Below are 21152 nucleotides of genomic sequence, written 5' to 3'. Positions count from 1 at the left end.
AAAAGACCATCTATTTATAGAGGAATATGAATATGTTGAGAGAAAGGGAGGGACATAGAGGAGATGTGAAAAACTTTAAAAAAATGCTTAAAATATTATATAGGTATAAAGAGGTAGTACTGCTATTAATGAATTTAAGTCTCAGAGGTTTTGAATTGAGTAATAAGTTTGTGGATTAAGTGTGTACAAAATGGGGGATAGGGTCTACTGGTTAACTACGGGTTTGTCTGAGGATGTGCAGGACAAGAGTTAAGTCACATAAAGAAGAACAAAGAGGAAAAGATGGAAAGGATAGGAAAGTGAGAAGAAAAGATCAGAAGTTCAGTAGAGCTAGACAAAAAACAAAAAGATAATTAAGAATGAAAGAAAAAGAGAAAGAAGACAAGAAAAGAAAGGAAAACACACATTCACGTATTCCTAAAATAAAAATTATAAGAGGAGAAAAGAAAAAAAAAAAGTTAATGGAAAACAATTATTTTTTCAGGAGAGGCAAAAATTAAAGATTAATAAAAGTTTTAGAAAAGCAAAAAAAATTTTTTATATATATATATAAGGTAACAAAAAACGAAAAAAAAAAAAACAAAACAAAAAAAAGAAAAAAAGAAAAGAAGAAGAAGAAGAAAAAAAAAAAGGTCTTTGATTTTTTTTTTGGGGGGGGAGGGGTGGGAAGAGTCCTGTATCTCGCTTTTGTCTGTAACCAGAGTCTGGTTGTAGTCTCTGGTCAGCTTGAGGTCCTGTGGCTTGATTGGTTTCTTAAGTCAGTTTGTTGGAACAGGCAGAAAAATGCTCTGCTTTACCCAAGATTTTGAGATCCCCCTCCCAGGTTAGTTTACTGGGAGGGTGATCTGCTTTGAGAATCACAAAAGAGGGGGATGCAGTGATGAGGCTAGGTTCTGGGTAGAGTTGAGGCCTTTCAACAAACAGTAGCTTTTCCCTGGGGCTATTTTGTGAAAAAAACTCACAGCACCAAGCCTGGAGCCATTCTCAGGGTTTCTGTTTTTCAATTGATTGTGGTGGCTGCTAGAGGGAGGGGCAGGCTCTGGCTCTGGTTACCTGGTGAGGAGAGCCACTCCAATGGCTGGCGCCTGAGCTGGGTGACTTTTCCCTGGATGGAACTGAGTCTGTGAGGTCACTTCGCCGTTAAGTTCTTGTGACCTGCTAAGTGACTCGTTTTATTCCAAGGCCTGAGCTGGAGCTAGCCGCTCCTCTGAGCTTTGTCGGTATCCAAGATGGAGATCACCGGTGCTGGGGGGGGGGAGGGGTGGCCTTCCCTCCTCTGCTCCCTGGGAAGGAGTGAGGAAGTGGGGCTTCTACTCACGCCGAGTCTTGGATCCTGGGTCGTCTCTGGTCTGCAAAGTGCAGGATGAAGTTGTCCGCTCCTTGTCGGTTCTTGCTGGTGTTGAGTAGAATCCGCTCGCCCGCTGCGTCTGGCTCCTTCGTCCCGGACTCTCTGTGAGCGCTCAGGTATGGCCGCGGCTGCGGTCGCCGCTGCGACCCTGCCGCCCCCGCAGCAGCTGCTGGCAGGCGCTCAGATGTGTCTGCTTGGCTTCCCCTCTCTTGTCTAACTCTCTGTCCTGTGATGGCACACTTGGTGTGATTCTCTGGCTTGGGACTGTTCACTGGAACTCTGAAACTGTTTTCTATGCAAGAGCTTGTTCAGATTCCAGCTTCTCCTCCGCCATCTTCCCGGAACTCTGAAATTGTACTCTTGTTAAAAAAGAGCCCAAGGTCCTATCACAAAGGATGTGGTTTAATAAGGGATGAAGTTTCAGATCCATTTCTGGAGTTGTTATACTCTCATCCCGCACACTGGCCCCCACTGCATACCATTCCTACATAAAGATTAAGGCACAGCATTTTCTAATAAACAGCAAAAATCTCTGCTGCACCTATGTGTGAAAAGCCCAGAGGCCAAGCCTTCAGAGTGCTTGACTCAGACCCCTGCCCTACAGAGCCTGCCTAGGCAATAAGGCCAACAGACTCAGCCTGACACAATTTGACTCTTGACAACCCAGATCCTACGTATTATCACATTTTGACACTGAAACAGTAGAATTCTTATTTAGAAAGTATTTTCCATTTTAGTACATTTTAGTTGAGCTCAAACTTAACCTTGTTTTCTGAGTGTTTGTATGGTACTTGAGGAAAGAAGGGGTTTGTTTTTGTTTGTTTTTATTTTTGTTTTTGGTAGTTTAGTAGATTAAAGAGTCTCACAACTTCCTGAGCTGGGTTTGAACTGAGATCTTTAGATCTGATCCTCCTGAGTAGTTAAGACTACAGGGTTGGCCACTAGCATTCAGGTGTAGTATATTGCTTTTTTAATATTGCTTTTTGCACATGTTGTTTTGTCATCTATTTTTCTCAGACTTAGAAGTTAGTCCAGAACAGAAAAAATGATATTTGGAGCTAAATAACTGGTAAATACCAAGAACAATATAAAATCTTGATAACAAAATTTTATTGTTATCATTTTCTACAATGCCTTTTTTTTCTTAACGTATTCAGGCTATACCCTTTTACCGTGTGATAATGACTATGGTATTTTATACCGTAAAGTTAATTTCCTCAAGTATGATTAATCAAAAATTTTCAGATTTTGTTTCTTAAAACATTTTGCTTTTTATGTTGTCTGTGGGTACCTGTGGCCATGCTTGTCATACTAGTTATGTGCAGGATTAAGAGAATCTTTGATTCAGGTCAGCCCTAGTAGAAAAGTCCAAAAGACTCCATCGCAACAAAAACATTGTGGTATAGTGGTGTACACCTGTCATCTCAGCTACCACAGGGATCCAGAGCCAGTCTGAGCAGGAAAGTTCATGGACTCTTCAATTAACCAACAAAATGTTAACCAGCAAAAAGGTAGAAGTGGAGCTGTGACTCAAGTGGTAAAAGCTTAGGAACAGTACCCAGGTCCTGAATTCAAGCCTTGGGAGCAGCAGAGAGATGGGGAGGGAGAGGGAGTGGGATATTATAAGCATAAAAATAATTTTTAAAGAATAAAAAATACTTTTTAAGTAGCAAAGAGAGAGACTGAGCATTCGAATTAAAACAAAACTTGGTGGTACCAGCTTTCTTGTTTCAGTTAGTGAATCTCTTGGTTTAATAAGATCTTGAGATGAATATAGTTGTCTTCTTTTCATTCTGTTTATATGTTCCTTTTTCTATCTTATCTCTCTAGTGAGGAAGCAATAAGTTTATTTTTATTAGGGTGAAACTGTCTGTATCCCCCAATATTGTGTGTGTGTGTGTGTGTGTGTGTGTGTGTTTGCTTGCCAGTCCTTGGGCTTGAACTCAGGACCTGAGGACTGTCCCTGGGCTTTTTTTTTTCTCAAGACTCTACTACTTGAGCCACAGACAGTGCCACTTCCAGCTTTTTCTGTTTATGTTGGTACTGAGAAATCAAACCCAGGGCTTCATGCATGCGAGGCAAGCACTGTACCACTAAGCCACATTCCCAGCCCTATTTTATGGTTATGAATGAGGGTTGCTTTTTAATGCTGTTGAAATCTTGCAGAAGGCCACATTGTTTTTAGTTGTTCAGATCATAAAGAATGCGAACATTTGTGTGGGGGGAGGAGTTCAAGCTAAGTCCAGTGGTATTCAACCTGAATTGCACCTCAGTACTATTTAGCCAGATGACTTTAGCCACCTGGCTTCCTGAGACATCTGATTCCCAAAGAAAAAGTAGATAATAGTAGGTAGATATTTGAAAAGATGGTCAGGACATTCCTCCAGAGATACACATTTTTTAAAATTTATGATCACTTTAAAAAGGACTTCATGATGTTAACCTCATGGCATGTTGGTGCCATGTAATGAACCTTGGACCCCCTGCCTAATCTTTAACTGGCAGGTGGAATTTTAAAATACTGTGTAATATTTAGCCTCAGTCTAGTGTTCGTTCAGAAAGGCCCACAGTTGTCAGCCAAAAACAATCTCGAATTTCTTGTGAAGATAGTATATGTGGTTAATCCTTAGCATCTGTTAACACAATGAACTTAGACACACTGAAATTTTATGAATTTATTTGAGCAAACATTCATGAATTGGGCAGAGCCGGACCTCAAGCGATTCAGCACTTTGTGGATCACATGAGAGGGCAACCTTTTGTGAGGTGTTCTCTGAAGGGACCAAGACAAAGAACTATTTTATTGGTTGGTGTGGAACATTGTCAAGGAGATATTAGTTGGGCAGTTTGTGATTGGTGACCAGTTCAATTGGGTTTCAGTTTGTTTCTGTAGGAACTCAAGGCACTAGAACCCTTACAGCTTCGTGTTTTGACACCATTATGAAGACTTTTGCTTTATGTATCCTCATCACCTTTCCTAAGATTGACCTAAGGCAGATTTATAACAAGTTATCAGCTCATGGTCACCATTACATTGTGTGCCTTGTGAAACCAGAGAGAATGTTTGGATGGTTTTGTATGTCCTTATATTGTCCAATATAGTTTATGTATGTTCTGGCAAGATTTGTGAAATTGAACTGATATTAAATTTCATGAGTTGGAATTGTCTTGTTACTTTTCAGGAATGCATTGCATAAAGATATACTGTATATAACAATTCGTTTTCTTTTTCATTAGGAACTGTCCAAGATCACCATGCCAGTTATATTTAATGAGCCTTTGAGCTTCCTACAGCGGCTAACGGAATACATGGAGCATACTTACCTCATCCACAAGGCCAGTTCATTATCGGATCCTGTGGAAAGGATGCAGGTAGGTGTCAAGCATGGAGTGAGGGATAAATCTTAGAGATAGATTATCTTACTGCTTTCTGAATTTCACTCTTAAACACACAGGAAATTACTCTGAAATCCTGTGTGAGGATAGGAAAAGTTTTCAGAACACATAACCAGTATATATGAAGAATCCTTTGTGTACATTGCTCCCATAACCATACTGCAGAACTGGTGGGAAATTTAAGGGAAGCATAAAGTAGTCATAGCCATGCTTTTAAAATTCTTCATTCTAGAAGATAGCATTGTGTTAGGGAGAAAATCCAATACAGCTTCTTTCAAATTTGTTTCTAAAAAGCAGAAAATATACACATGTAAATGCTTGTTTATGCTTATATCCACACCACTAAATGTTCAAACAAAAGACACTTGGAATTGAATTTTTACATTTTCTTTTTAAATAGCTGTTTACATGATACTGTTCTCCCATCAAACAAAGCAATAGCATTCAAAATCTGAATCTTCCTATTCTTTTATTTGTATGAATAAGTCTTATCTAATCTCACTGGCTTTGATACCAATTTTTAGTTTTATATCTCTTTTCTACAATTCTAAATGTGTGTATAAGTGGCACTCTTTATCCTGGGTTCCACATTCACAGATTCAATCAACCTTAGATCCAGAGTAGGAAAAAAAATACCTGAACTGAATGTGAATAGATTTTGTCATTACTCCATACACAATAGAGTATAACAGCTATTCACATTGTGTTCGGTATTATAAATAATATAAAGATAGTTTAATGTATCAGAAGGATATGGATAGATTATTTTCAAATATCCCATCATTTTTATATGAAATTTGAGCATCCACAGAGTTTGGCATTGGGAAGGAAGGGTCTGGAATCAATCTTCCAGATACTAAGCGGCAATTGTACTGAAAAAATTAATGTATTAGAAGTAACTGGGTTTAAGAGCTTCTAAAGATTTCTTGAACGAATGTGTAGCACTCTTAGGATATTATGAAAGCCATGTTAAAGGATAACACAATGGGAAGAGAATAATTTTTATTCTGAATATCCAAGTTTCCATATTAAATTTCTAGAGCCGTATTAAAACTCAAAAGTAATTCAACTCTTCAGAATAATTCTGTCAGTTAGTATTTTAGCCCAGTTTCTTCTCTGGAGAGGTAACAGCTGGGCTGTTAACTGATTTGTGCAATGCTCTGTCCCATAGTGTGTAGCTGCATTTGCTGTGTCTGCAGTTGCTTCTCAGTGGGAACGCACTGGAAAGCCATTCAACCCACTTCTGGGAGAAACTTACGAATTGGTCCGGTGAGGTTTTTCACTCTTTCCCCCATTCCAGATGGATAGTTGAATTTGCATGATTGGCATAACATTGTTGAAGAGGAAAAATATGTATTTTGAGTATCACCAAATAGCAGTTATTTGATGTTTTTATTGTTATGAATCTTATTTTTAAAATAGAAGCTACGTCAAAAATACTGAAACAGACATAAGGTGTATTTGGAGGATTTCAATGTGTCTGATCATGTGGGACTAATTGGTCTCTTTTTTTTTTTTATCATTTCAGGGTTTTATATAATTGGCTAGCTTAGATAGATAGCTACTGTATCTTCCTATTCTTCCTTGCACAAGTTTTGACCATATCCCCTGCATGTTGAAATATGAATACATTGTATCTTTCTTCCCCCTAGTACCTCATGTGCTACTGGAGTGCTGTACTCTCATCACATTTTTTGAAAAACCTTGATTTTGACATAGGATCTTGCTATTGTCCAAGCAAGCCTTGGAGTCCCTAATCCATCTGCCTCTTCCTTTTCCCCTTCCTGTATTTGGGATTGCAGGTGTGAGCCACTGCGCCTAACCTCTCTCTTGATATAAAATGAAGTTAAGTTTAAAATTCACACAATTAATATTATTTCATGTAAATCATCCAAATTCATAGGAGTGTCTTGTTTTAATATATTCAAATAGCTGACATTATACTTATACTGGATCAAGTAGTTTGAGTTGCATTTGTACTGTTTCTTATGTGTTCTTCTGTTGAGATCATAATAATTACTTACTTTGTTTTTTGACTGAAATGACAATCAGTAGTAGAGTTAATTGCAATATTGCTTTTTTTAATATTAAGAGATGACCTTGGATTCAGACTAATTTCGGAACAGGTCAGCCATCACCCACCAATCAGTGCATTTCATGCAGAAGGACTAAACAATGACTTTATCTTTCACGGCTCAATCTATCCAAAACTGAAATTTTGGGGGAAGAGTGTAGAAGCAGAACCCAAAGGAACCATCACCTTGGAGCTCCTTGAGTAAGTTGCAGTTAATCCATCTAGCTCTTTTCATACATACTGACTAGGGTGTCACATGTACATAGACTTGTGCGCACAAAAAGAACAGAATTTATTAAGCATGAATTACCTACTTATGTGTAAAAGAATTTGAAAAAAGGGCTGGGAAGGTGGCTCAGTGGTAGAATGCTTGCCTTGCAATGCTTGAAGCCCTGGGTTTGATTCTTCAGCACCACATAAGCAGAAAAAGCCAGAAGTGGTGCTGTGGCTCAAGTGGTAGAGTGTTTGCCTTGAGCTGAAGAGCTCAGGGACAACGCCCAGGCCCAGAGTTCAGGCCCCACGACTGGAGAAAAAAAAAAAAGAATTTGAGAAGAGCAGTAGCCACTGTTGATCAGGCCAGATTCATGTAAAAAGTTGATGTTTGATTATGGTATTGGATCTGTTTTAGATAAATATGGTTATTAACTCCATGGAAGTTCTTATGAAACTAGCTGTCAGTATATTTAAAGAGCTTTCAAAACAAATTACATCTTGGAAAATATTAAAATGACATTTGTGTGGTATATGTTGGACATGTAGGTAAGTTCTTTCACAAGATTAGTTATAAATTCAAGTCATTTCCAGTTAAGATAGAATACTGCACTCTGAGTTTCCCACTCACTGAATTCACTTAGAAATCCTAGCAGTAAATAAAGATAGGCAGAACTGGGGAAAGAGATCATATCTTAAAGGTCAACTCACCAGTGAGATTTCTACTGGGTTTTTCCTCTCATTTCTCCTGGCTCAGTGAGTTGCAGAACTGACAGGAGAAGCAGACAGAAGTTGTTCCAAGAGAAACTTTCTCCCTTCTGAATAGAGGAGCTGCAAAGATGAAAAGAGTAGCAGAAATTCTGCTTTGCTTTTCCCCCCCCTAGCCTGGTAGTGGCAGCAGCAGCAGCAGCCACATGCCTGAAACTCAGAAAAGTTTCTTCTCCTTGACTGTAGGAACTGAACAAAGGGATCATAGTTCCCAGAGTATTTTTTAAAAATCTGTTAACTTCTTTTATGTTTATGCCCCCAAGTTAGGCCTTGAGCAGAGGCTTAAGCCCCAGCTTGCTAAACAGAGGGGTAGAAAAGGGGACCATTGTTATCTAAGAGTAGAAAATGATCCACAGAAAGGAGGGAGCTCCATTACCTGTACATGGTTCATAAGCCTACCCGAACACTCATCTAAATGATCCCAACTGGTACCCAAAGGCTTTGGTGTAAACTCATGCCCCAAGTCCTTGCATGGCTGTTGAGGTGGATCCTAAGTAACATTACAAGGCTTTGAAAATTAATCTGACTGGAATCTAAAGCTATAGAATAATGTCAAGACTTGTGCCCTTAAACTTTATTTATTATCTACTTAGCAAAAGTCAATATTCATATTTTTTTGAGAGAGCACATAGTCTCATAAAAGTTCAAGTATCACTGGTGCAGTGGCTTATATATGTAATATATAAAGTAGGTTTTGCCAAAATTGAAAAAAATTTGAAAAAATTTGCTTTGTGAAGTACACTGTTCATGATATACAAAGATAAACTATAGCTAGTAAAATTTACATGCAAATGAGTTATCCAACAAAGAACTGAGGGGTTCTTGAAACTTGCAAGAAAAACCTGACATGAAATTGAGCAAAGAATATTTCACTAATAGCTATGGATGGCAAACAAGTACATGAAAACATACTCAATGGCACTAATTATTAGAGAAATAAAAAATTAAAATCATAACAAGATACCAGTATTAGAATGGCTAAAAAAGTATGTTTTAAATGATAGTGCTGCCAAGTTAGAGAAATAAAAGCATGAGTCACACAAAAATGTCTGTACAAGTGTTTATAGTAGTATACTTTTCATAATTAAACACTAAAAAAAACCCAATGACCTTCACTGAGTGAACTGTTAAACTATGTTATAAACCAGCCATAAAAAGAATAAATTATTATGCATATAATAACACAGATCGTGAGTGGATTTCAAGCTCCTATGTAAATTGAAGAAGCTAACCTCAGAAGGTTGTCTAATATATCATTACATTTATGTGACCTTCTGGAAAAGGTAAAAAAAGAGATGAGTTAGGGATTCAGGGATGAAAAATGGAGTGACTAGGGCAAGCAGAGGAAAAATTTGGAGGTTGAGGATGTGTCTCTTCTGATTATGCCAGTGGTGCTTACACAGATCTGTATATGCATTAAAGCTCACAGAACAGAACACCAGCAAAAATAAATTTTGTCATTTGTAAGTCCGTAATGTTAAACACGTATCTAAGGATAAATATTCAAAGAAACAATTTTCAAGCACAGGATAGATACAATTGGAGTATATTCACATGCACTCATTTGTTGTTTTAAATTCCTTATGGGAGGAAACCCAAGAGATTTTTTAATAGATGTTTTTATTTTTTACTTTTATTTTTCATATATTTTACTGTACTTTTGCAGCTTATAATAATCATGTACAGATTGAGTATCTATTGTGAGTAATGCTTGGAACCAGAATGTTTTGGAATTAGTCTTATTTGATTTTGGAATCTTTGAATAGACTACCAGTTGAGCATAATGAATCTGACAGTCCAAGATCCCAAATACTTCAAAATCCAAAATTCATTGAGTGTTATATCAGCACTCAAGAATTTTGGATTTCAGATTTTTTTGAATTAGTGAATGTATTTAGAGTTTATTTGTCTTAAGTTTATTTGGAGTTCAGTGCAGGGTTTTTTTTTTTCTTAAGCTTTTGTTTTCATTTTAAAGCCATAAGAATGTAACTGGCTGCCTGTCTGTAGTCCTGTAGACTCAGGAGGCTGAGATCTGAGGATTGCAGTTTGAACCTAGCCTAGGGAGAAAAGGCCATGAGACCATTATCTTTAATTAGCCACCAAAAAGTTGGAGATGGATATATGCCTCAAGTGGTAGAGCACCAGCCTTGATCAAAAAAACTATGGGACAGTGGCCAGGCCCTGTCTCAGTACCAACACCAAAAAACAAAACACAATATCATAAGAACAGGAAGCTGATGCCTAACTGTGAGTTGAAGTCAATGGCATTTATCATGTCTTGAATCAAATAACATTTTCAAATAGAATGATTTCTTACTTCTATGGGTTTGGGGTTTGCTTTTAGACACAATGAAGCATATACGTGGACCAATCCCACTTGCTGTGTGCATAATATCATTGTTGGTAAACTCTGGATTGAGCAGTATGGCAATGTGGAAATCACAAACCACAGGTAAGGCATGTTAGAATTCTTACCCATTTTGTCAGTTTTATCAGTTACAGTGCACTTCATTAAGAAGAAAAATAAGCTCTAGTAGAACCTGACGACAAATATAAAAATTGGACACCAGAATTCTAGAATTAATAGAAGCTTATCCTTTTAATGAATAGTAACATTGTTCCTAATTAATGAAGATTGGGTGAACTCTGAGCTTCCCCAGCTCATGTGCATCTTAATTCTAGCTTTTCCAGGGATAATGTTTACTTTGTGTTATTAACATAGGCTTGAATATATGAGGTGGGAGGAGGGTATAAGAGTTAATAAAAAGGGTAAGTAGACTCATAGAGGAGGTGAGATTGACTGTGATGCATTGTATACATAGATGGAAATGTCACAATGAAACCTCCCTTGTACAACTATACATGCTAATTAAAAAAAAGAATTACGTTCAAATCCTGATGAGCTTTAGGCAGGTCACTTATTTCTTGTCAGTATCCCATATCTTTTCTTTAAGGTTGGCACATTGGTGTTAGAAGATGAGTTTTGCCAACTCCTGTGTGGACCCTGGCATGTAAAGAAAATCAGTGAATAACAGCTGCTAGCAGAAAGCTTATCAAAGTTACAGTTCTCTTCCATATCTTGCACACTGAGTGCTAATGTGAACTTATTGTTTCCTTTACAGGACTGGGGACAAATGTGTGTTAAATTTTAAGCCATGTGGCCTTTTTGGTAAGGAATTACACAAAGTTGAAGGCTACATACAAGATAAAAGGTAACGTTGCCATTTCAAATGTTGAATGGTATAGATGTTTAACTAGGATGTCAGTATGAAATCTGTCATAAACTAATAAAGTTAGCATTTTAATAAACAGAAAACGTGATTCTGCAAGGAAGTATCTATTTTTGTAAAGTTTTGACATTAAAGTTTGTCAAATTAATATTTGATTAGAGCAAAACATTGGTTTGTTGGATAAACATCAGTTTCTCTTGACAGCAAAAAGAAGCTATGTGCCCTCTATGGGAAGTGGACGGAGTGTTTATATAGTGTTGACCCTGCCACTTTTGAGGCTTACAAAAAAAATGACAAGAGAAACACTGAAGAGAAGAAGAACAGCAAACAGGTGAATGTTCTGTATGGTGGTACAAGGAATAATAATTGGGCTTTTGCATTTATGAAAATCCTTTTGTAAATGACTTGTTCCTGGGTCATGTCACTTCATTTTGGTTTTGCGAAACACATGTAATTCTTCTTGCATCTTTTAAGTAAGCAGATATCTGCCTTTGTGTAAAATAAAAGTGACAATTTTTTATGGGATGTAGCTGTGGAGCAATTCTAGGTGGGGCTTTTATTGAATTCACGTATCTTTTAAATGTTGGAATTCATCTTAGACAAATTTCCTACTGTTTTATGTTGAAATGATTTGAGTAGGTAAAATTCTTGCAGAATTATCTCTCACATTTTCATGGTTATCTGTCCTAATCGTGAAGTGACTGACAGTACACCATCATGGTTAAAGATGCTGTCACTGGACCATTCTCTTGATGTTAAACATTCTTCTTTGTGGGACAGTCACATAGCTTGCTGTCTTGCTACAGAAAGGCTCTGATATCCAGCAGTCTCCTATCCTTTTCCTTCAGCAGAACTGCTGAGAGCTAAAGAAAGACTGCACCTCTTAACACAGGAGATAGGTATTTGAAGACTGGCTCCATCTAGTAGCTAGCAAAATTGCAGAGGTACAAAACTGAGGTTAGAATTGTGTGTCTACCATTTGTGAATAGTGCAAACTAAAGCTGGGTCCCCAGCCCTCGGCCTCAGTAAAATTTGTAAAATTAGGTTTTTAATAGCACCCACTTGTTTGATGAGTTGACTCAAAGCAGTCTCTGTCGCTTAGACTAACAAATTCTTTTCTGCAAATAAGCCCTCTTGACTGATAATTCATCTATCATTGAGCATTTGTTAAAAAGGCAGGTTCCTAACCCTCGCCTCAGACCTACTGAATTAGTCTTTTGTGCTCTTAAGTGTTTTTTATGCATGTAAAAATGTAAGCTCTCATTTTCCTCAAAAGCCCAGGTTATTTTCATAAGTGACCTTCTTTATAAATTGAGCCACTCTTCACTCTTCTGAGGCCAGAGCATGCAGCTTTAGCCTCTTTTTTTATTTCTATTTCCCCTCAGCTTCATTTGCTCAATTTAGCTTTGCTTCTTTCAACCCACGCTCCTGCCTGCTTTCCCTCATTCTGTGAGATGTACTCACTGTTTTCTACAGCTGTCCAGAAACTAATGGGGCTGGAAAAGGAAATGTCCTAGAATCTTGGGACCCATCCCCACCCCAACATAGATTTCATGAGGCCACAGCTCCTGCCAGTAAAAGGCAGCTTGGCAAAAGCAACCACATAAGCACATTTGTCATCCTACCCTTTTATACTGAGAAGGGACAGCAAAAGACATTGGCAAAATTCCAGGAGCTGCTCATTATGTCCTCCAAATCCCTCAGTCTTCGCAGCAAAATGACCTTCCCTCAACACTTATCCCTTGCCTGCCTCTCATCCCTGTGTGCATCTCCCTTGCAAGGATTGCTGGTGTTCCTGAGCATATTCACCTACGGAGGAAGCTTTTATCATCCTTGTTTCCTCCTCATGTTTGTTAACTATCTATTCACTGACAATGTCTCAATCGGTGCTTCTAGATTTGTTAATTTTCAAAGCCTTGCATTCTAAATGTACATAGCTATGGTAAAACAACCAACTTCTCACAGTTCTGCGCTAATTCCTAAGAGCACCTACCAGAGCTCTGGCAGGTGGGGAATTAGCTTCAGTTACTTCCTTTCTAGTCTGACTTTTAAAAAATTCTTTTTATGTAGTGCATTGAGAAACGCTGCTAGTTTCTGGTCACTGATGAATTTAATGTGCTCCAAGAAGTAACCTTTTGTTGTTCTTTGAACGTCACTGTTGTGTGTGGCTGTCCTCTTGAATTGGGCAGTTTCTGTCCTTCTCTGATATTGAGCATTTAGGACTTTTCCCAGTAAATACTCGAGCACGTTTTTTGTTTTTTGTTTTGTTTTTGTTGTTGTTGTTGTTTTTGTCAGTCATGGGGCCTGAACTCTGGGCCTGGGTGCTGTCCCTGAGCTCTTCAGCTCAAGGCTAGCGCTCTACCACTTGAGCCACGGTGCCACTTCCACCTTTTTCTGCTTAATTGGTGCTGAGGAATCAAACCCAGGGCCTCATGCATGCAAGGCAAGCGCTCTACCACTGAGCCACCTTCCCAGTCCCATCGAGCGAGTTATTTTTTTTTTTTTTTGGTCGGTCGTGGGGCTTGAACTCTGGGCCTGGGCACTGTCCCTCAGCTCTTCAGCTCAAGGCGAGTGCTCTACCACTTGAGCTACAGCGGCACTTCCAAGAGCGAGTTATTTTTAACAACCAAAAGCTTAACATAAAACCCTAGAATGTAATAGAGGGTAGTGATGAAGCTGCTGCTGCATTAAATACAAATGATTATAACTGTCCAACATACTCTAGAGATTCCAGCATGTATTTCGTCATTCTACAATTGTGATAAGGCAAGGATGTAATAATTAGAAAGACATTATACAGAGCACACCTGAAGGTTGTGCAGTCTGTCTCTTGCTTCAGCCTGGTTTGGACAGAACAGGCCTAGTACTCCCTCTTTTCCAGTTTCTAAGCTCTTTCCAATTGCCTCTAACCACAACTGCCAGCACCATCTTCTCACCTAGCTTCCAGAAACCAGTCAGAACTGGTTTTTGTGATTAGTTCTTTTTATAAAATATTTTTATTGTAAAAATAGTGTACAGAGAAGTTACAGTTACATGAGTAAGGTAATGAGTACATTTCCTATCGAGCATTGTTACCTCCTCCTTTGTTTTTCTCCTCCCATCCCTTCCCTCCCCACCTCCCCAACTCCTCCACCCCAAGTTGTAAAGTTCGTTTTCTACATAGTGTCTTGTACATCTCCTTGTTACAATGGGTCAAGCTGTATCTTTGTTTCAGCATTTTGTTATTTCCTTCCTCTCCCCAAATTAGAAAAATGTATATACAAGATTCAGGATACCAACATTAAATACAGTGAAAACGGGGGTTATACGGTGTGTGTGGGGGAACCATACAAGAGAAACAAAAAAAAAATCACATAGTACATCTTAGATACATTAAAAACAATAGCAAGAAAGAAAAAACAAGTTGTGTCCCTGTCTTGGGGTACATTGTGATTAGTTCTTATTGTCAATGAACCTCCCAGATTCCTCAGAATTATCTCACCAAGGAAGAAGCTTCAACAGCCTGATCAATTTGCATCTGCAGGCCTCCTACCCTCCTACCCTTGCCTTTCTCTGACTTATGGATCTGAAGGGCAGAAGGTGTGCTTGACTTCTTTCATGAGTGGCCAATGAAGACTTCTGGGTTGTCTAACTTCTTTTGATGATTTACAACAAATGGGATAAGCACCCCCCCCCCCCTCTAGGACATGCAGAAGCCATCTCAGGATGAGTGGTGCAGAACCCGACCATCCATGGAAGCCACGTGGTCTAAAAGTTCTTACTCCTTAGGGTCTTATCTCCACATACCCCTGACTTTCCACCTCCTGGAAGACAGGAAATGCAGCTCACCAGGAGGATGAGTGGCCCATGCCTGACCTGTCATTCTCAGGCTGGGTCAGCAAGTGGTTCTTCTAAAGACCCTCAAGGCCTTTAAAGGCCTCTGAACATCTGGCCTTCTCTCTGAAACCCTGGTCAGCTTGTTACCCTTTGGAACTCCTGCCCAAAGCATGTGGAAAGAACACTTTCTGCGGGGAAAAAAAGTTTATGGTGTCTTTGCCCTCACATAATGTGGTGCTTAGTTTACAAATTATAAATAGGTATTTTAAAGCATTTCACTTCAATTATTTGTCATTTATCTGTTGGTCTTCTAGATGAGCAACTCTGAGGAATCTGATGAAATGCCAATGCCAGATTCTGAAAGTGTGTTTGTTATTCCTGGAAGTGTTCTTCTGTGGCGAATAGCACCGCGGCCTCCCAATTCTGCCCAGGTGAACTCAGCCTGCTGAATGTGACAACACTGCATTCTTTCCCAGGTGGCACTGGGCCATAGCCAGCCTCTGTTGGGCCCATTGTGCTGCTTTTCTATAGACATAGGCTGTCATACGTCTTTTCTGATGTCTGGATGGGAGGCATGCTGGGTGGGACATCACTAGGGCTCAACAGTTCCTTGGGGGTTGGGAGTCAGAGCAGCCCACACATGGTGCAGCCGGATCAGAAGCAGCCCTCCAGACACAGCACGGAGTGCTTTGAAGGAAGAAAAAAAGAATCAGTACATACTTTCCTTTTTCTTCTAGAGTTGACAGGAATATTTCTGATGCTTGCTTTGAGATTATTCTGAGAAGAATATACACAGACCATTTGTTAGACATGTGGCTTGAGAAAGGCTGTTATGGTCATGAAAGTGAGGCTGGGTGACAAAATACTGCTTGAATTTAGGGCTTCCATTTTAAGATTAGAAATGTCAGTCAGCCATACTCATCAAGTATTCATCTGGTCACTTTTATTCTTTTCAGATGTATAATTTTACTAACTTTGCAATGGTTTTGAATGAAGTAGACAAGGAAATGGAAAGTGTGATTCCTAAGACAGACTGCAGATTGCGGCCCGACATCAGAGCCATGGAGAATGGAGAGATAGGTGAGGAGCAGCTGTTTGTTCCTGGTTCTTTCGGGGCTGATGGTCATTGCTATGATCACTAGGGTACTGGCAATTTTAGTCCCTTTTAGAGGTTTTTAAGTTTAGATTAATAAACTTGTTTTAAACTTGAAAATCTGAAGTTGACATTATTTAGCTTAAATTTATGACTTCAATAATATTCCCTTGATAATTTAGCATACTGCATATGGCCACAGGCCCACCTTAAATGTCAGAGGGAATGTAGCATCTTTGTCAACTTTAAACCATATTCTGCTGACCTTGCTATGTGAATTTCAGAATTCATATGTCACCTTGTGAACCTCATAGAAAATGAGGCTTCCTCTTGATTAATTATAACATTTTTAATCTTAAAGTTTGTTTCTTTTAACTCAGTCGTTCTCAAGTAGGGGTGGACATGATGAAATCTGAAGAATTCGGATGCCACATCTCAGGGTAGGAGCAGTTAAGAGGCCATTGCTGCTGCTTACATACCAGAACAGCTAGAAATAATAAGCTCATCTAGCATGTCCGTAGTACCAAAGTCTTAAAAAAAAAATACTGTGATCTCTCCTGTGAAACAGAACTACAGTATTCTGGAAGATGGCTTGAATTTCTTAACCTACCACTGGAAGTAGTTCAGTGAGGTATCAGTAAGGATTTAGAATAGTTTAGGCAGTTTTTCCACCTGATTTTTTTTTTTTGGTTATTGTGCTTGAACTCTGTGCCTGGGCACTGTCCCTCAGCTCTTGAGCTTAAGGCTAGCATTCTATACTACTTGAGCTACAGCACCACTTCTAGTTTTTCTGAGTTGTTTATTGGAGATAAGAGTCTGTCCAGGCTGGCTTTGAATCGTGATCCTTAGATCACCTGATTACAGGCAAGAGCCACCAGTGCCTGGCTCCACCTGATTTTTTTTTTTTTTACTGGAGCATTTTAACCTTTTTTGAAGAATTTTATTAATAGGTTTTTAAAAATGCATATGAAAATCATCAGCTGCCCAGAATTACCAACTACACGCGCTAGAACTTTAACTTGATGCTTGACTGGTGTTTCTGTTCTGGCACAGTAGAGATGATACTAATAGATATGGACAATGGTTCTCCATAAAGTTACCGTGCTTAATACTATTCCTGGCATTCTCTGCATAGAGAGTAAACGTTTTCAATTGATATTCATATTTTATTTAGATCAAGCTAGTGAAGAAAAAAAAAGACTTGAGGAAAAACAAAGAGCAGCTCGCAAAAACAGGTCCAAGTCAGAAGAGGACTGGAAGACAAGGTATGTGTCTCCTTCAGTGTACGGCTGAGCTCTAAGGTGGGCTGTTGTGTGGAGGAGACAAGACCCAGATGTCAGACACTGTGAATGGCAGAATGAGAGCTTCTCTAACATAAACCTGCCAAGTTGTTCCAGATCTGAGAAAAGTTAGTTGCAATGACTCTTAGTTTTGAAGCTGAAAGAATTGTATACATGACAGTGGAAAATGACTTGAGAAACTGAGGCTAAAATACTTCCACATAGTTTTCACAGGTCATTTAAGCAAGGTATTCTTTTTTTTTTTTGTCAGTCATGGGGCTTGAACTCTGGGCCTGAGCGCTGTCTCTCAGCTCTTCAGCTCAAGGCTAGTGCTCTACCACTTGAACTACAGTGCCACTTCCGGTTTTCTGGTGGTTTATTGGAGATAAAAGTTTCACAGACTTTGCTGCCTGGGCTGGCTTTGAAGCCTGATCCTTAGATCTCAGCCTCCTGAGTAGCTAGGATTACAGGCCTGACCCACCTGCGCCCATCTAGCAAGGTATTCTTTTACCCAAGAAATCTTATCTGTTCGTTATTTAAAGAGAGAACCTAAAACCCAGAATTAAAAGATTTGAGTCTGTCTTAGGTGGCTTGTGCATGTAATCCTAACTACTCAGGAGCCTGAGATTTGAGGATCACAGTTTGAAGCCAGAGCCAGCTCAGCCAAGGAAGTCCATGAGACTTTTTTTTTTTTTGCCAAGGGAAGGGTTGTTGGTCATGGGATTTGAACTCAGGGCCTGGGCACTGTCCCTGAGCTCTTTTGCTCCAGGCTAGTGCTCTGCCACTTTGAGCCATAGCTCCAATTCCAGTTTTTCCATGGTTAGAGATAAGAATCTCATAGTCTTTCCAGTTCAGGCTGGCTTTGAATCAGGATTCTCAGATCTCAGCCTCCTGAGTAGCTAAGATTACAGATGTAAGCCACCATCACCCAGCTATGAGACTCTTATCTCCAGTTAACTACCAAAAAGTCAGAAATGGTCCTGTGGTTCAAGTGGTAGAGCACTAGCCTTAAGCACAAAAAGTTTATGGAGAGCACTCAGGCCCTGAGTTCAAGTCCCAGGACTAACACACACATACAAGCACACACACAAAAAGATGTAAACATTAAAATATATTCATACTCCTGTATGCAGACACATGCATGAGTAACTTAGGGAATCATTTGCATATATATATATACACCTGTATGCAGACACATACACGAGTAACTTATGGAATCATTTGCATATATATATACACCATTATTATTGATACTTAGGGAATGCTTTTATTTTTCCAGATATGGGGATTTGAGTTTTAATGGAAGTAGGATTGCAAAGTTAATATCTTAGATTCCATTGGGCAATAGAAAGTAACTTTTGAAAGTTTTCTTTTAAAAGTTGCTTACTACTCAGTCCTATTTTGCAATTGACTATATTAATGCAAACATGAAAGCATTTTTACGATTGTTTTGTTAGAAATGTTACAGCGTATTAAATTTTAAAGCCCATGTGAGCATGATTTTGCAAGCTTTCCAATAGGCTTTATTTGGTAGTCCTTTTTTTTTTTTTAATCTGAAAAAAGATGATTATGAGATCTAGAAATGATCCTACATACCTATCATCAAACCTGCTTAGTTGTTTTCTTTTGTGGTAAATGTACTCATGAAGAGAAAAACCCAGGCCCATGCTTGCTGTGATTGGATAAAGGGTAAAGGGAAGGTCTGAGCCAATCTTGGACTTTCTCCCACTTACACATATCCTTGAACTCTGTGGAATGCAGTGTGAAAACTGCTGCCCTAGAAATCCCTTCTTTGTACCAGAAGAAAGAAATGGTGGTGCATTTAAAGATCCCTGCTCAGGGATACATGTACGTAGCAGACCCCACCTTCATTAAACTCAGTCAAAACCACTTTTACGCTGTCCCGGAGCTTTTATGCTCAAGGCTAACACTCTGCCACTTGAGCTCCACTTCCAGCAGTTTTTCTTTTTCTATTATCTCAAATTAATTCTCTCCCTACCCCCATCCCCAAACACACAGTCCCATGGACTTTCCTACCCCAGCTTGGAATGGTGATGCTTAGATCACAGCCTCCTGAGTAGCTTAGATACATTTGTAACATTTGTTCTAGTTTCTTGTGCAGAAAACCCTGCCTTTGTGCCATGCTTCTAATTTTTAACTACCTTATTTTTTTCTGGTCATATTCTCAAGTCTTTAAGTAAAATGTGCACTGAGAATTTTTATTTTTATTTTTTTATTTTTTGGGGGGTCTGGTCATGGGGCCTGAACTCTGGGCCTGGGCACTGTCCCTTAGCTCTTCAGCTCAAGGCTAGTGCTCTACTACTTGAGCCACAGCGCCACTTCTGGCTTTTTTCTTTTTGCTTATGTGGTGCTGAGGAATCAAACCCAGGGCCTCATGCATGCAAGGCAAGCGCTCTACCACTGAGCCACCTTCCCAGCCCTGCACTGAGAATTTTTATTACTGTATAAATATTTTAACATCCAGAAAATAAAAGATCTTTGGCCAGCCCAGAAATGGAGTGAAAATAAAAGCTAGAACTGTTTGTGAGCTGTCACTCTAGGGACCACGCCTGCTTGCTGCATAGCTCCTCAGCTCCTACATGAACATGGGGAGTCTTCCAGTGATCCTGCTGATGCTTTGTGGAAAGAGCCTGTGCTTAGAGCATTGACTTTGCTCTCAGGACTGTCGTGTTTCTTAATCATTTGGTTCAGTTTGAGTAAGGGTGGAAGTGGTCAGTTTTGCCCAAGAGCATTTTCTTCTGTGTAAGGCTCACCAGCCCTCCTAGAAGACAAATCCAGAAACTTGCTTTAATGTGGCCCTGGTTTCTCCATACTAGAAGCTTGTGTTCCTGCTTAATACTTTTACTCACTTGAGGAGCCTTCAGGCTATGAAGCTTTTCAGGCTACATAAGAGTTTTGCATAGGAGGATAGTTGTTGTAATCTTGACCTATTTCCTTAGAGGAGCTTACGGACATCAGTAAGCAGGGCGTGGGAGAAGGTGGGAGACACAGTGTTGGCATCAAGAGAAGGGGGGGTTAGTCTTTCCATAGTCTGAGCCTGGTTCCAAAATATTCTTAGAAAATGTTATTTTGCAGTATGTTGACCTTTGGACTCAATAGACTGAAGCACTAAGTAAAAGGTAGTTTAAAACAGAGAGAGACAGAGAGACACAGAGAGAGAAACCACTCTCTTTTGCCATGCTTAAGACTTTGAAAAGACAAATGAATTGAATTCTTGTGGGGGGAGGGAGAGATATTATGGCAGTGGAGGACTTTCCGGACATGAGTGCTCAGAATTAGAAGTGGAGGTCGGAAGAGCTCCTGACCCTATAGTAGGCCATTACTCCTCAGATTCACATCTAGTACACTTGGTGTTCTGACTCAACTGTGTCCAAAAACAGTAGACTATCAGACAGCCCTCAGAGAATGTTCTCTTAGAGTTTACATGTGAGCAATTACACCAATTGCTGTTAATATAGCACTTTACAAAATGTTTCCCACCAACTTTGACACCCCCCCCCCATTTTCTGTGCAAGAAATCAAATGGCATGGGGTCTAAGGCCTGATAGACATTTAAAATTATTTTAGATAATCTTGATTTTATTTCTATAAGCAAATTTTGCTTTACAGCCAAACTGTATACCTCACATTAGACTTGCAAACTTTTGTGATTTTGATTATATAATGGTTCCTGAGACTTTCTGCTGGTATATGCAAACTCTGAATATCCCATACCTTCCTTGCTTTAAGTAGATATTTGGAAAATAGTCCCTGAAGTATTATTATGATAATGTGGAAAGTGTTGTTTTAATGGGAATTTAATGTAGAATTCTTTAATTATAAAGAGCATAAGCACTTTCTTTCAGGTTTTTCATTGTTGGAATGATAAGACCACACAAATCCAATTTCATTTTTGTTAAATATTTTAGAAGCAACT

At 39.2% G+C, this 21152-nt stretch overlaps 1 protein-coding gene across 5 annotated transcripts in view; it reads left to right on the top strand.

The window, feature by feature from the left end:
- The window catches only part of Osbpl1a (oxysterol binding protein like 1A), a 244204-nt gene that overhangs the window by 220709 nt on the left and 2343 nt on the right, over positions 1 to 21152 (top strand). For 4 of the 5 annotated variants that reach the window (XM_042675295.1, XM_042675297.1, XM_042675296.1 and 1 more), the window contains 9 exons: positions 4586 to 4720; positions 5916 to 6013; positions 6837 to 7019; positions 10141 to 10248; positions 10919 to 11008; positions 11231 to 11357; positions 15157 to 15273; positions 15799 to 15922; positions 17110 to 17200. In XM_042675295.1, coding sequence (XP_042531229.1) covers positions 4586 to 4720; positions 5916 to 6013; positions 6837 to 7019; positions 10141 to 10248; positions 10919 to 11008; positions 11231 to 11357; positions 15157 to 15273; positions 15799 to 15922; positions 17110 to 17200 — 1073 coding nt within the window. Of the gene's footprint in view, positions 1 to 4060; positions 4155 to 4585; positions 4721 to 5915; positions 6014 to 6836; positions 7020 to 10140; positions 10249 to 10918; positions 11009 to 11230; positions 11358 to 15156; positions 15274 to 15798; positions 15923 to 17109; positions 17201 to 21152 lie in introns of those variants that run through there. The other variant, XM_042675298.1, reaches the window with a different exon arrangement.

This window comes from Dipodomys spectabilis, unplaced genomic scaffold, assembly GCF_019054845.1.
Source record: "Dipodomys spectabilis isolate Male_0828 unplaced genomic scaffold, ASM1905484v1 ptg000024l, whole genome shotgun sequence".
Lineage (NCBI taxonomy): Eukaryota > Metazoa > Chordata > Mammalia > Rodentia > Heteromyidae > Dipodomys > Dipodomys spectabilis.
Note: the sequence above shows the minus strand (reverse complement) of the source record. Positions and strands in the feature narration are given on the sequence as shown.